At 37.1% G+C, this 15,604-nt stretch overlaps 1 protein-coding gene across 7 annotated transcripts; it reads right to left on the bottom strand.

Annotated features, from left to right (window-relative positions):
• Positions 1 to 328: 328 nt before the first annotated feature.
• Positions 329 to 14,324, bottom strand: dync1li2 (dynein, cytoplasmic 1, light intermediate chain 2). Of its 7 annotated transcripts, XR_010913781.1 has the most exons (15): positions 14,158 to 14,322; positions 13,335 to 13,408; positions 12,728 to 12,844; positions 12,391 to 12,621; positions 8,608 to 8,771; positions 7,854 to 7,947; positions 7,553 to 7,688; positions 7,185 to 7,296; positions 6,986 to 7,045; positions 6,362 to 6,406; positions 6,155 to 6,272; positions 4,750 to 4,878; positions 3,522 to 3,693; positions 2,737 to 2,818; positions 329 to 2,510 (listed from the first exon to the last, which is right to left on the bottom strand). XR_010913781.1 is itself a non-coding variant. In XM_067496241.1 (13 exons), the coding sequence occupies exons 1-13, from the start codon at positions 14,241 to 14,243 to the stop codon at positions 3,581 to 3,583; spliced, it is 1,476 nt and encodes a 491-aa protein (XP_067352342.1). In that variant the 5' UTR covers positions 14,244 to 14,324; the 3' UTR covers positions 329 to 3,580. The 7 variants fall into 7 exon arrangements, 3 of the variants coding, with proteins under 3 accessions (XP_067352342.1, XP_067352340.1, XP_067352343.1); XR_010913779.1 differs by having other exon boundaries at positions 2,737 to 3,693; XR_010913778.1 differs by having other exon boundaries at positions 329 to 2,818.
• Between the last annotated feature and the right edge of the window lie 1,280 nt (positions 14,325 to 15,604).

The raw sequence follows: 15,604 nt of genomic DNA, 5'->3' as shown, positions 1-15,604 counted from the left end.
TTTCATGTCTGATGGAAACAGAAATCGGGCAGCAGAGTGGTAGCCAAAGACAACTCTTGCTGACCCTGACCAGGATATGCAGATCAAATATTATCTCAATGGATTGATATACCTTTTCAATAAATATATAACATTTTTAAAATGCATTTGTTACTGTGCAATGCTAAACAATCTTTCAAAATTCACAATTTCGGATTTTGTTTTACTATTGCAGCAGTGTTAGCAGGGGTTGAGTGACTTTAGTTATGTTAGTCAATCGTCAATCTTTTTTTTAATGTGAAAATCAACAAATATTGTATAAACAGACAGAAAAATGTCAAATTCAACCAAAGTTTGGATTCTTGGTTTTATTAAAGCCAGGGGTCTGATAAACATTTGCCTTATCTTTGTTGGCATGAGAAGCTAGAATCAACACGGCAGCTTAGAGGCTACAGAATTGTGTTAGTTATACAAATCAAACTTCTGACTTATTTCAGGACACAAAAATGCAGCCTCCATGTGCTTACAAGCTTAGAATGTCTTGATATTCAGTATACAAAAGGGCTGGAAGCAGAAGCTCATAGTCTTATAGACGTAGACTGTCAATAGTGGTTGAAGGCAATTCAGTTAGGGTGTGAAGAGACAGTTGCTTTCAACTGAAGTTCAAAGTACAAAAGTTACAACATCTGTTCTTTACAAAGAGCAAGTGCAACTTTGAAACCAAGCAGCATGAGAACACATAATTCCACTTAGCTATAAATGTAAAATTTAAACATGTGTGGCCATGTTTCATCGGGATAAATCTGTCAGTCAGGTTAGAGTGACATCTCAAAATAACAAAAGTCTCTACGGGCAAAGCCATATTTGAGAACAAATAAATACATCTCAATAGGATGTAAACACAAAAGAGGTTTCATGGGCTAAAAAAAAAAAAAAAAGAAAGAAAAAAAGACAAACCTGAAAAATGAATGGACATTTATTTGGTTTATCTACTGTACTTCAAGATGGCCCCCAACATTCCCCTACCAAAGGTGAAAATTATTTTTAGAGGAGCGATACTTAATATACAATATCACCAGGACAAAGGATGTAATTTATAGTTAATCACTGGGGGCACCTTCCCCAAGTTAAGCAGCAAATGCAGATAAATAATGCTGTTTTACTGTGTAGATTAACTAACTTCATAACTAAATGTTCTAAAAAAGGCAAGGCAGAAACAAAAAAATATGCATTCTGTATCTTTAACTGTAGCAACAGGGAACTGATACAAGTGTCCAAGAAAAAGTGCTTATTTCAACATGTGGCGGTAATGCTCCTGGCTGTTCTAAAATTGTGCTTCATCCACATCAGCAACAGACCCTCAGGTGCACATTCCACCCATCACAAAAAAAGAAATAAAAACAGTAAGGACTTCATGTTGATCAAAAACAAGTCTACAACAGATAAGTAGCATCATTCTGACAACTCAAATTATGCATAAAGTAGACTGTACACCAATGTGGTTATTCCCTTACAGAGCAAATGTTTATAAACAAAAAGTTAACAACTAACTGTTGTAGCTATAGGCCACTCTAGAGAATTTACCATAATTTACTATAATACAATTGTTTTTTAATCTATGGTTGGGTGGACTTTGGCATTTCTGCCATTTTTATAGTGTGTTATCCCAAACAGTAAAAAGGCTGGACTTAAGAGTAGAATGCAAGAGCTCCATGCAAGACTAGGCCTACATATGGTCACTTTTTATTCTTATTGGTGCCTATAAGATAACTATAAAAGCATATAATAGCAAGAGTATATTGACAAGATGCATCTTTGGTTCCATGTCCCAAATCATTTAAATAGCAAACAGTTGTTTTCCTCACCCTTACCATAACGTTTGTAATTCGAATCCTAAACAGAGGATTAAATAGGGCCTTGCATAAAGTCTTACAATTGATCAACTTATTTTATTTTGAATAGATTAGGGTGTCATGAAACCAGAAATATTATTACAGATTTTTTGATATGGTACTGTATTTAAAAAAAAAAAAGAAAAGAAAAAAAGAAAAGTACACAAGAAAATTAAGGAACCCTGCATGAACACACAACTTAATTAGAAGCATTCCTGTGAAGGCAGGGCATCCAGTGACAAACTGTTAGCTGTACATTGAAGGCAAAGCTTGTCATTTTAAATGGGCACTGAAAAGTTGAAAAAAAAAAAAAAGTTTGAAAGGGATGTTTCTACAGCTATTTCATGTAGAAACTGGGAATGTTTTAATTGCCAGTGTGTACAGTGTGAATAAAACACGTGAAACCATACAAGGACAATGCTGACAAACACTCATAGATTCAATATTTCATTTTGTTCAAACACAGCATATCATGTTTGTGTTCAGCTGCGAAGCAAGTGGTTTCAGCCACATTAAGTGTTTGTGGGGGGGAAGGACTCCTCCAAGTTCCATGATGTGGTTTCTTCTCAATATCAGCAGCCTCTACAATGTGTATGAAGGCATCCAATCTATTGCTCTATTGAACGCCATCAATTATTTCTGGAAAAACAGACCACAGGCTTGTTGGACATTAACAAAAATGTTAAACAAAATAAATAATTTGGATGACAAGAAATTGACAAAAACCTTTAACCGATGGTGCTACAGTGCATTTCCTCTTATGTAGACAAGCACCTCTACTATGACACAAACAGTTAACTGTGCGAGGCACTTAGGAGTTATAGTAGGAAAGATGCTGCCCAACACCCTCCCCAAATTTACACACCTGTAGCTCAAGAAGTAATTCTGTTGCAGCCTCTAAACCTGTCAGATCCAAACCAGTCTTGTTTAATGAAAGAAGCCATTGTCTAAATTTGGACAGAGTTGCATTTCATACAAAGTTAAAGTAAACCTGAATAAATTGGTTATATTTACAGATTTGTTTTGAGATGACTAGGGCAAATGATGCGATATGCTGTCAGCTATCTGGACTTGTCATATTAGTGTCATGACATCAGTGGCATTTTAACATGATGAATGTTTTCTTAAAGCGATAATGGTGCACAAAACAAAATAAAAAGAAGGATTTTGTATAAATACATCAGCATCACTTCATCAACTTTTTTTATATACTACATATGTTTGCAAATCTTATTACTTTTCTCAGTTAATATATTTAAATTCCTTTCCAATAACAACCAAATTTCTTCCATGAGATTAGCTAAACCAGAGACCAGGACCAGTATTTTTCCACTCTTATAACCCATGAGGAAAGGGCATGTTAGCCCAAAAACTGGAGGTCCTGCAGCTCAGCGCAACAGCGTGGCTGCCAGGGAGTGTGCACACATTTCCATAAACTGACGTCCCTCACAAAATAACATTTACAGTGGAAGAGAGAATAGAAATAAAGCCAAGCATTCAGCATTTATCATCTCATGAACACCTCCATCTCTGTAATCTCTCTTCCCATTTCACCAAAATTTTTGATAGCATTTGAAACTTGTTTTGGTGAACCCACTGTGTGCTGACTGTTACAGACATTGGGAATTTGGTCAATTTTTTTATGCTCACATGTACATGTATTTTTCCAGAGTATTAATGCAGTGGACAATGCAGCTTTTTAGTTGCCTTCACGCTTCATTCTCTGTCGGCGGCGGTATGTTGTTAGCTGAAACCATGGAGTCTTGTTTGCGAGTCATCCTGTCCAACTCAGCCTGGACGTCAGTCAAACCCGGCTTCTGCCCTTAGAAGAAAAAAAAAAAAGGAAAAAAAAAAAAAAGGGAGACAAAGCCCAAAAGTAATCTTCTGTAGCTTCTGTGTGTATACACTTTAAAAGGTTTTCTATGGCCAGCAAGCAGATGGATGGGGTTTGGATGATGATGCTGTTCCATGCAGGAGATTTGTGGCTCGCTGCCACAGTTAACACACATGCAAAACTAATCAGACTCATCTATATAACAGTAAGTTTTTAAAAACGTGCTATTGGCATGCACATCAGATGGGGTTACTGAAAAACAACAACAGGTAAAAAAGGTCTAGAGGTCTAGTGCATACAGGCCTGTAACAAGTTTCCACAGATGTCAGAAGTTCAATCAAAGAGGACAACTTTTCTTTCTCTGTTAGCATTTTCTCAGACTGCAGAGACAAAACTCTAGACAGCAAAATAGTTCAAAGCCTCTACTAAACAACGTGCCTGTGTTTGTCTCGCGTTTAAAGAATCGCGCTTTTGTAGCAGGTGAATGCACAACATTGGCTATGCAACAGATTTCAACGTATCAAATACAGATGAAAAATTTGATTACACTACTGAGTTGAATTTTGGTGGAAATGAGGTAGTCTAAAACATTCCTTAGCTCACTGTGAAAGTACTGTTGAGAAAGTAACTATTTTCATTCAGCGCTGTCCTTTTTCTTTTCAAAATAACTGTTAACTGACATTTGCTAAACTAGTTATAAATGGTTATGATTAGTAGTTTACTGTGTTTGTACTGTTATGCTAAACAGATTTCTCTTCTAGGTTAGTGATGGAAAATGAGAACAATGGGTTTTCAATCTCCATCTAGCAGAACAAAATTTGTAGCATTGCATTTGAATTAATTTGCCTCACTTGGCATTAGACGTCCTGCAGTGGTGTAACTGCACATGCACACATTGCAATGACTATATGTTAATGCTGAAACCATATATGATGGAGCCCTACTATTATAGTTTTATTTAAATAAAAACCTACAAGAAAGATAGTCTGAAAACTAAGAAGCTGTTTATACTGAGATGAGAGATAAAAGTATTAGGACTTGTACCTGTTTTTTTGGCAGAGCCTTGCACTCCGGCTCCAACTGCTCCAGTTCCTGGACTGCCGGGGGCTCCAGTCTTTTTACTCAACAGACTGTTGAAGAAGTTAGCCAGCACTCCCTCATTGGCTGCTCCTGCTGCAGCAGAAATAAAGAACAGAACATCAATGTGATTTTAATGAAAGATCAGCACCACTTGTTTGAACAGTTAAGTACTGAGTACCGAACAAATTACAATGTTGTGCTTTCAAATCAGTTACCAAGGATAGCTTCAGTTGCTTTGCAATGAATCACATAATCAAAAAAAAAAAAAAAAAAAACACAATCAGTAAGTTTCCATGCCCTTAAGTAACCAGGTTACAGTTGACTCTCTCAGGAAAGGTGATTTCATAACTATTATGTAAACAGGAAAGCTGGTTTCTGGAATCAAGGTAGAGGATTAGGGAAACCTGATTTCCCCAAGTAGATTTTAGCCATGTATACAACATAACCACTTTTCTTATCAGCTTGCTCTAACAACATGTGGGCCAAAAAAAAAAAAAAAGAATGGATGGATGCACAAGCAGCTGAGTGAATGGCTGAATAGTTACTACTCATAAAACATTGATTGTTAACCTTCTCAGGTTGGCAGAAGTGGAAATCTGTCTGTGGTTTAGAGCTGTTTTAAGTTAAATGACCAAAAGCATGCGTTGCTATGCTAAAGACTTAAGAATCAGTTACCAACTGATTATTTTAAAGATGTTTAATATTTGCAACTGACATCAGGGACAGCAGAGGGAGATCTACATACAGTAAATGCAGCTTTCCCTGCTTGCTTTTTGTTTGGAAGTCATTTGACTTCCAATGCATTCTCTGTAGACTCTACAGTACATGTTGTCTGGGCATCCTTATCTAGGATCACACCTCAAATCTGTACTTTGTCTGTTATTTGTTCCCCTCCTTTTGTTTATCCATTTAAATAGAAGATAACTGAAAAGAATTGATCAAAGCAGTTTGTGGGGGTCATAACATTGGTTTTAATAAAGGTGTTTTTTTTTTTTTGTCCTTTCGGCTTATCCTGTAAATTCAGGGTCACCACGGCAGATCAGCACATGCATTTGGCACAGATGGATGCCCTTCCTGATGCAACCTTCCGCAATGTTGGAAATGAGGATGGGCGGGTTCAGTGTCTTGCAGTCAAGGGACACTCTTCCCGAGCTACATGTGCTCGGGAAAAGTGGGCCGCAAACCTCCGACCCTATGGAGGGTGGGCCGCCCCTCTGCCAACTGAACCACTGCCGTAGGTGATAATAGCAAGCTTAAATTTAGCAGAAAGTCTATGCATGCCCCTGGGGCAAACTATAAACTAATGGAGTAAAGTGTGATTTTAAGTCAGACAGAAAAAAAGTAATGACCACTCATAGAGAGCTCCGACCTTTCATGTTAGGGTCAGGTTTTTTCACAGCGGCCATTGGTGAGCCACTGGTCACATTGGTTTGGCCGGCACGACCAGCAGGCCTGGGAGACCCAGAGGCTGTTCGTCCTGGAGAGTCCTGTAAAAGACAAACCAGACAAAGTCTGTAAGCGCAGCTCAAATAAAATTTCATATAATTTCATATTTGAACTATTTTAAGTTACTTACTGTTGGTCCTCTTGTTGGCGTGGCTGGCTGCTTTGCTAACAAAGACTGTAGTGGAAACAAAAAAGGTTACAGATTAAGGTTGCAGATTAAAACAGGTGTGGTTTATATCATACAGCAGATTTCTTGCACATTTGTCACTTAAGGGAGAAACTTTAATGACTTTAAAAATTTCATTAACAGTCAAAGAAATAATTCCAAAAATACCAATCTAGGAAATTTTAAGAAAATTGAAAATTAGCAAGAAATGGTTATGCAAGAAACAAATCAGTGGTTTCCATTGAAAAAATTACTCCATATAAACAGTTGATTAGAAATTTCAGTTGAGTTTTTTTTATTTTTAAATTAGCTTCCTGTTTTATTTTTCTGTAAAATAGGAAGTGACACCCAGTTATGTGCAGTGTCAAGTTAACAAAATACAAACTTGTTTTACAGTAACAATGTCAGTTCAGAGACTCCTAAAATCTTACAGAAAACATGGCAGATTTTTATTTTTTGTTCCTCCATATATCTCTTTCACTAAAATACTTCCACTAAATAGTTGAAAAATGGGGACAGTTGATTCCGGGCTTGACTACAAAGTAACATAGGGAAATTGTAATGGCTTCAAGGAAGGCTGTTACATACCTGTTGCTTCATCAGGAAAACTTGCTCATCCTCTGCATTGATCTCTTTGTCATGTACCAACTGTAGAATAAGGTGTTCGTGTGCGCAGAGGAGGAAAGGATAAAGACATTAATCAAAACAGTGAAAAAACTAAATAATGAAAACATGCACAATATTAGAGGATCAAATTTACTATTTTTTATTATTTGCATTGCCATACCTTGCGTACTGGAGGCTTTGTTATAAAGTCTTCAAATGGATCTTCAGGTCTCACTGTTGTAAAGTTTTCATGTAAAATCCCAATTTTCTTCTCATTATCCCATCCAGATGGGCTGAAAGAAAGACAGATAATTACAGAAGCAAGACTGATATGAATGATGGACCGATGTAGACAACCATGTACACCATTTCCATGAAATAAAAAATAAAAAGATAGAATTTGCTTTTGGTATGTTACTGAAAGGAAGGTAAATGCTGTTTGGCAACAGGAGTAAGCTAAAGGTTTCAATTAGGACAATCAGCAATTGAAGTTGTGATGGAAAACAAAACATAAACTCAATGACCAAGCAAATGTGTAGCTTGACTTACATGAACACTGCATCCTTTTCCACCACTAAGGCAGGTGTGGTGAACTGAAAGTCATACATCTTATGTACTATATATTTGTAAAGCAGATCTAGGTTCTTTTCCTCTTTGACTGAAGTGTAGATCAGGCCTGCTCCATCTGTTTAATTAAGTTAAGGAAGCGGTTGTTGGGATAATGACTGTGGATGATAAACTGTTTATTAATGATAATCAGTAAGATATCCTGAGCTTTTTCTGTTTGAACTGTCAATAATATCATGACAGGTAAGATCAAATTGCAAACAAGTATGCATTGAAAAGATACATTGTAAGCAAAATCGCCTGATGTGAGACTGGATGAAATCAAAGTGCTCCTCTTTGTAGTCATGCTCCTTCTCCAGTATGCTGACTGCATCACACTGAAGAGCAAAACATTGAAATATTAAGGACAGACCCAACGAAAATATTGGCATTCACAAATGTTTGAACAAGACAGCACTGCACCTCAAGTCTATAGGACAAAAATGCAATTTTATGTAGTTAGTGATTTTACTCCAAAAAAATACCTCACTGTGCATCAACACAACCCCTCATTGGCCTTTATCTTCCAAATTTTTTTCTTCAGTACCTGAAAGGGCTTAAGGGAGGCACCAAAGACAAAACAAAAGGCACATTCACCCTTCTCTAATCACAGCTAGCACGTGAAGCTTTGCTGATGGTTACCAACTGTGTATTTAAGCACTGGTCCTTGCCTAGAAAGCTAACAAGCAAGTATAATGGAAGCTTAAGCATATATAAAAATAAAGCCATCTATAAAATAAATAGATGGTAAATAAATGAACAGCCGGTTAATAGGGTCTGAATACAAATGGGCTCATCCTGGTAGCAATTCAAAAGCCTAGCAAAGAAAAACCAGCAGTGAAGGTCACTTATCTAGGTATTAAAAGGACACTTTCTGTACCCATGTAACTTAGGGAAGTGTAACCTACCACCAACTTACAGCTAAAGAGCTTTACTTCCAGAAGTTAAGATAGTTGGTAAAAAAAAAAAAAAAAAGTGAATGGATGAATGTAATTTACCTTTGTGCAAACTACTAGCACTGGAATGCCAAGGTTGTTTGTGAGAGCGTTATCCCCAAGAGGTAGCACAACAGCCTCATCTTCCCCTGCTGTTGTGGCCCGTCTCTGTGGGGAGGACAGGGTGGCATCCTCCGGTTCTGTGTACTCCTGGAACACTTTCACCACTAGTTAAAGAAAATGAGAAAAAAAGCAAGGAATTCAGACCGGTGGTGAACACACTTCCAACTAGAGACTAATGGTGCAGTGTTAATAGTTTAGCTCAAACTAAGTTTACAGATCACAGGGTCAAACCCACATGGTATTTTGCACATATGAAAATATGCTCTAGCTCAATTACTAAAATTTGCAACCTAAAATCTACATAGTTGTTACTGTTAAAAGTCCTGTATTAGTTTAGTACAATTGGAATAAATGTGTTAATCATGCTATAGTTCCGCTGTTATAAAATTGACCATCAGTGAATAGTAGAAAAAACAAAAACAATGCTTGACATCTTTCATTTTTTTGTTGTGCTTATCAAGCTGTGGTATGCAGCCTACTTCCTCAGGAGCTTTGTGAATACATTTGGGGACAGTCCACAAAGCCAGGCTGACTTACCATTTTGAGCCAAACCCATCTCTGATATTAGGGAATATCAGAGATGGAATTTAGCATATTTTGAGAAACAGTGTTGCAAGCAATCTGAAAGGGATCCCTTCTCGTATACAGGATTAAGAAATCCAGTGCATATAAACAAAAAGCTTGCAGTATGTACATTAGGGTTTAAATGGCTTTAGGAATGCAGTATGGTGATTTTACACTAATAAATATTTTACACAATCAAAAAGTTCATTTCATACATATTCCTGGCTTTGATTTCTACCAGAGATATAGACCTATTATAAGAATTTAGGTGACCTGACTACATTTATTACAATATGTATGAAATTTTTCTAGATGTTTATATGTGTATGAAGAATTAGTTCAAATTAACTAGTCTGATGAAAATATCCTAAAAGAAGAGTAGCTACCAGACAACAAACAGATAGGCAGCCCAGCTGTTCTGTATTAATAATGGAGTTGACAACATCTACACTCAATTATACAGACAAGAAAAGTTAAGCAAGTAAAACAATACAATGAGTTTATTAAAATACCCATTAAACTAGAATAAAATTGTAGAAAAATCCTGTCAGCTTTCCCAGCAGCCTTCCATCCACTGTTTGTTTGTTAGCAATTTTGTTTGCTAATCCCTACCTGCTATGAAGACCCTAAAACAAAAGCTGACTTACTGTATGTGCAACCGATCAGTTTAATTTACACAGCATCTTAAAATTGAGCAGGTTCTGGAGTACCAGACAGCGGCTCCAACTCTACCACCCACTACAAGCAGTACAGGAGATTAGATTATCACTTTAATGTACAAAGTGAAAGAGGAAAAGACGGACAGACTTTGCTCTATCTGTTCCACAAACAAAGGTGAGGCCAAAACACATTGGTAAACATAAATGAGGACTGCTCAGCCTTCAATAAATGAAATATATGCTATTCTCAAAGTACTGAAACTGTACCTGAAAAAAAAAATTACATATGCATTTAATCAAAAAAAGAAATTGCCTGCAGTTTTTTAGTTTTTTCAAAGATGTCAGTAAATGGTGAGAAAAGGTGAAAGGATACAAATAGAAGGTGTCTTTTCTGGACAGCTACATTTTAAATAAGCCCATTCTGTATTATTGGCTATATTAGTCAAGTCAAAGTTTTACGATAGTTTTAAACAGTTTATAAATTACTTCTGCTGGCACATTGCTACATTTTACAGTTTCTATTTAACTGAAATAGACCTTAGGTCAAGTAAAAAAATAAAAAATAAAAAAAAATAAGCAAAAATGTCTGTCAGTGGTTTATTCTCAAATAATGGAGCTCAACACGTCACAGAATGAAATGTTTCTGATTTCACCATTTCATCCTGGCAGCAATAGGTTGCTCCTGTAATTTAACTTGAGATGACTGTAGCGGACAACCTTCTTCAGTTACAGCATAGCAGGACTCAGAATGTCCAGCCCACTCACTGAGCCACTCTGTTTACGTCGCTTCCTTTTCCTGACACTGCTGCTGGAGGGGAGGGAACTATGATGCAAGACGTCTGCAAGAATCCCTGGACCAAAGCCATTCACAAACACTTCCACTGTGTCTGTCAGCCACTGTCACACTAACTCATATCTACAAATACAAAATCTGACTAGTTTTCACCAGTGTGCTACTGTGATTACAGGTATGATTACTAGATACTTTTTTATCGGTCTGAGCTAAAATAAGATCTGACCATGTCATATGGTTGGTCACAATGTCAGGCCAGAAAGAAAGAAAAATAATCTAAATAAAAGTCTGTTTAAAGTCAGAGCAAAATGTGACTCAACAAAATATACAGCCCAGACTACCAGAATAACTGCAAAAACACAACTGTAATGGATGCTCAAGCCAAAAGCTACGGAATACTAGGAAGGATTTAATTATTTCAGGGATATTTCCTTTCTTCTGCAGTGTACAAGTCAATTTCAGATATGCTCAACTATAACAGTTACTTGAACTGAAATAGTTCAGTAACACAAGTTGAAAACGTGAGTTTATTAAAGTAATTTAAGAATTTTCAATTAAAAATGTGCTTTAGTCATCACTTGGCTACCAGCTTTTCTTCCTTTTTTTTTTTTAAACATGTTTGTCACCAGACAAGACTACCTGTTACCACTTGCAACTGGAATAACATGATATATGGTAAACATTTCAAGACTTGTTCTGTCAAATTCATTAACCAATCTTTTTTCTTGTAAAGTGATTTCAATTCACTTATTAAGGCAACAGCCGCAACAAACTAGTTTTGCAGGCAGAAAATAATTTCCTGTGAAACCCTGCAGGCTGAACTAACTTGTCTCAAGAGAAACATCTTTCCAAACACAAAACAACTGTTCATAAGAAAGATGACCCATTCTAAAATTAAAAAGGAGAACAACTTCTGAGAGCATCACACATTGATCTGGAGAACTTGCCTCTAGCCTGAACACACAGCTGAGGATCATGGGCCTCTCTGATGATGACCTAGAAACATCCACAACAACGTGTAATGTTATAAAGTTCTTCTCCTCATGCCATGCGAAAAAACAATCTCTACTTCTTCCCAGCAGCTAGAAAGCAAGGAGTCTGGTTATGTAACTGCCATTGCTTTATGCATCTTTCTATAGGTTGTTTCTTTGTAGCCATCGCCAGAAACACATACAAAATGTGTGCATGTCATTATTTCACTTATCACAAAGTTAAATCAATCTTAACCAGTAGTCTGCTAAAATGAAATAGAGAACCATTTGGATTAATGCTAACTGCTGCAATTTAGGGAACTGTGCAGTAAAACATTACACCAGGACACATTCACCTACTGCCAAGGTTCATGGATGAGAGAAAGCATTTAAGCCTGTGGCCATGGTAACTGTAGATACTACCAAATGCCACAAGGCTGAAATGCATTGGTTTCCCCAAGCATCTGCTGTACAGTAAACAACAACACACTGCAAATGTTATTGGCTTCATGACAGTATAATAAAAGATTTAAAGATTGTAGCCATAAATTGAACCTTCTGAAGAAACAAAAATTTCAAACTTTGTTTAGGAGAAAAAAAATCTACAACAAGCTAAGAGCTACATTTTGAAAATTAATATATAGTCTTCCATTTATTGTCAAACAAACTTAAAGAGCATGTGTCATTTTGATGCCATCCTGTGCAACTCACTTAGATAAAGTCAACTATTACTTACTCCTCTGCTCCATTTCCCTCATGTCTTCTGGAGGGATCTTGAGCTTGTCTACATGGTCACGTAGAACACTGGCCCACTTCTGCAGCGACTCCATAATGGTCCAGGGCCGTGACATATCCACAACAAACACAGCTAGACAGTCAGGTAGTGACTTAGCTGTAACAGCAAACTTAAGTAAGCCTTTGTGGTATACATCCCCATCTAGGATCCATACATTACAGCGAGTAAGGTCTGCAAAAGAAAAGCCCAATTTTAAATACATGCAACACAAACATTGATTTAAAATAGTTATTTTGAAAATGCTAAAATCCCAGAAAGATACAGCAACTAAACTCACCATCTCTGTCTTCATCATGAACACTTAAGTACAGGTACTCCAGTCCCCTCCCTTTCTTGTTGTGATCAGCTCCTTGAAGTTTGGCGATAAGTGTGGTTTTTCCTGATCCATCCTCACCTGCAACATAATATTATTCATCTAATGACTAAATTATGAATACACAAGATTATTACAAGTAATAGTAGCCATAGTAATGCAGATACATACTGTACATATAATTATTATTAACTGATGCATGATGTGCAAATGAAACAACCAAATCAATGTTTTTTACACTTTGCAATACCTCTAATGTAATTCCTACACTCACATTCTCATGACTATCAAAGGTTGCAATCTCCCACACAAATCCTCCCGGTCACCGGCAGTTTCCCCCCCCCCACACACACACACACATTTCTGCACCCAGCCCATCCGAGTAATTAAGGTATAACCCCACCCAAGAAGACCTCTCTAGGTTTTCCTGTGTTCAAAAGTGTGGGGAGTAACACAACTAAAAGGGCAGCCTTTCTGATAAATGAGAAAGGTTCTAATGTGTCGTCATTTGCTGTTGTGAATTTTGTATCATTTTGTTTACTAAACACGCACTTTAATACATGCGACTTACCAAATACCAGGATGTTTTTCCCTGATGGCAACTTTGAACTCGATCTAGTTGACACTTCACTCAGTATTGAGGACCTACAAGAATTAACAAAACATATCGATTAATGAACAGCAAACAAATGAGGTATGCCGTTAGGTTGACAGTCAAGTGGTACCCTAAAAAGTCCACATATCAGAGGATAATCTTCAATGACAACTGTATCCCTTCGTCAAATAAGAATTAGCAGTTACTTAAATGTTAGCAGAGACTATCCCACTTCGAGCGGTCCCTGTGATCCACGACAACACCAAAAACAGGAAATGATAAGTCATTTAGACTGACCAGTCCGTTAGCAACAAACTTGAATTGTGAAGTCATGAAATCTGACAGGTTGCGGCCAAAAGACTTTAATTGCTTAATTATCGCTATCAAGCGTTGTCTCACACCAACATTATGTTTCTGCATACTTACATTAGCTGGCCATGGTACTAGCGCGTTAACGTTACTGTTAGCTTGACGTTAGAGTACACTGCATACATGAGCTATGTTTCAAATTGGCTTTTGTCCTAAACTGTAAAACCCCGAAATACTACAAATGTGTCTCTCAGTAATGAGTCGGTATTCACTTACTAACTGTTGTAACGTTTTTAGAAAAACTCGTCTTGGCTAAACTGTACTGGTTAAGCAGGGGTAGCTCAGTTAGCAGAGCAGCTAACGTTAAGGCTAGCCGGGCCGGTGTTTGACTGGGAGCAACCGGCAGTGACAAAGCAGAACCACGGCGCTTGTGCTCTTCCAAGAACGGGCTCGGCAGGTATGTAGTGGTTGAAAGAGAAGCAGAACTCGCCAAAGGTTTTGTCCTTCTTCCTCCTCGTTGTTGTTGTCGCCTGCCCCGGCTGTGCCCGGGAGCTGTTTCTCCAGAACGGGAGCCATCTTCTCTTCTACATCCACAAAGGCAAGGCCCTGCTGCTTGGGCACTACTAGCACCGCCTTCGTCCAAGTGACCGGGGGTACGTTACATTCGTTGACTGCTGCGTCGCTGCGACACCCTTGATGCACCTATAACCTGTCATTCATTGTTTTAATAATCAATACAAGTAAATCCGTATTAAATAAATTATGTATTACATTTGCAAATATACAAAAAAAGAAGGATTTTACAGAGGTGGACTATTTTTGTGGTTGAAACACGAGTTCAAGTTACGTAGATGATGTCATAGTATTTATTTTTCTGATGATGCAGCTGATGGAACACGGTGTGATATCAAAAATGACCTTATGGCCAAAGTTTATACTTAGTCTTTCTGTCATGTGTGTGGATTAAACGGACAAATTTTGTTTTACTAGCTAAACATTGGTCAAATGAGTTCCACAGTAAATTAATCGATTAACTAATCAATCTATGGCCAAGCTTTAAGCTTCCCTAAAGCACATTTTTTAACGCTACTAGTTTTCAACACAAGCATGGAAAAGAGAAAGAAAGTGGGTTTTATGTGCCAGCCAAATGTTCTAACCATACCTCTTTTATTGCTTGTGATATCTTTTACATTCCAAACTGTAGAGGGACCTGACAAAGATGACTTAAGTTACACCACAGTGAGTCAGGCATCGGCTTGGTGGAAAGATGGAAAACATTTTTCAGATTTGCAACTGACATACCGTCCCAGTCTTTAAATAAATATTTTATTAATGAAATTCTATCTGGAACACGCATTATTTATTAGATAACTTTTAAATTGTATTACATACAAGAAGTTAACATTTATGACTGATTTTCAGTTTTAAAAGTGCTCAGGCATAAAAAGAAACAATGTAGATTAAATTAGCAAATTATTTATATTAATCTTTTTTTTTAAATATGACTTACTTCATCACTAATAAGTGTGAGATAATAAGTCTCCAGCAGGTGGTGCTGTTCATGCCTTGTTCAAAAATGGGCACAACTTCTCGCATATTTGGCCGGAAATCTCAAAGCAAACTTGTCTCCTCACAATTGTTAAATTTAATTTTTAATAATTTACGTGATTTATTTAGAATCTATTCTCAGACAACTTAAACTTAAAATTAAAATGTACTAAGTTTTAAGGACTATTTATTGTGTATTGGGCTCTTGAATTTTTCTAAAAAAAAAACATATTTTGTACTACCAACTGCAATTCTACCAACTGAATTGCACTGCTGATTCCCGTGGTTTTTCACACGGGCTTTAACTTGTTGCTGTAACCATATGGGAAAAAACAAGTTGGTTCCTGATTACATTAAAATTAAAGTGGATTTCAGTTGGTGTCAATGTG

Source organism: Channa argus, chromosome 2 (assembly GCF_033026475.1).
Source record: "Channa argus isolate prfri chromosome 2, Channa argus male v1.0, whole genome shotgun sequence".
Taxonomy (NCBI): Eukaryota; Metazoa; Chordata; class Actinopteri; order Anabantiformes; family Channidae; genus Channa; species Channa argus.
Note: the sequence above shows the minus strand (reverse complement) of the source record. Positions and strands in the feature narration are given on the sequence as shown.

What these genes read in the sequence shown, in the direction of transcription:
- dync1li2 (XM_067496239.1), bottom strand. Translation starts at nt 14,243, where the DNA reads ATGGCTCCCGTTCTGGAGAAACAGCTCCCGGGCACAGCCGGGGCAGGC. An exon ending in GAAGAAGGACAAAACCTTTG is followed by an intron (nt 13,409 to 14,157) that starts GCGAGTTCTGCT and finishes TAATTCTTGTAG; the next exon opens with GTCCTCAATACTGAGTGAAG. An exon ending in ACCTGACCCTAACATGAAAG is followed by an intron (nt 4,879 to 6,154) that starts GTCGGAGCTCTC and finishes TTTCTGCTGCAG; the next exon opens with CAGGAGCAGCCAATGAGGGA.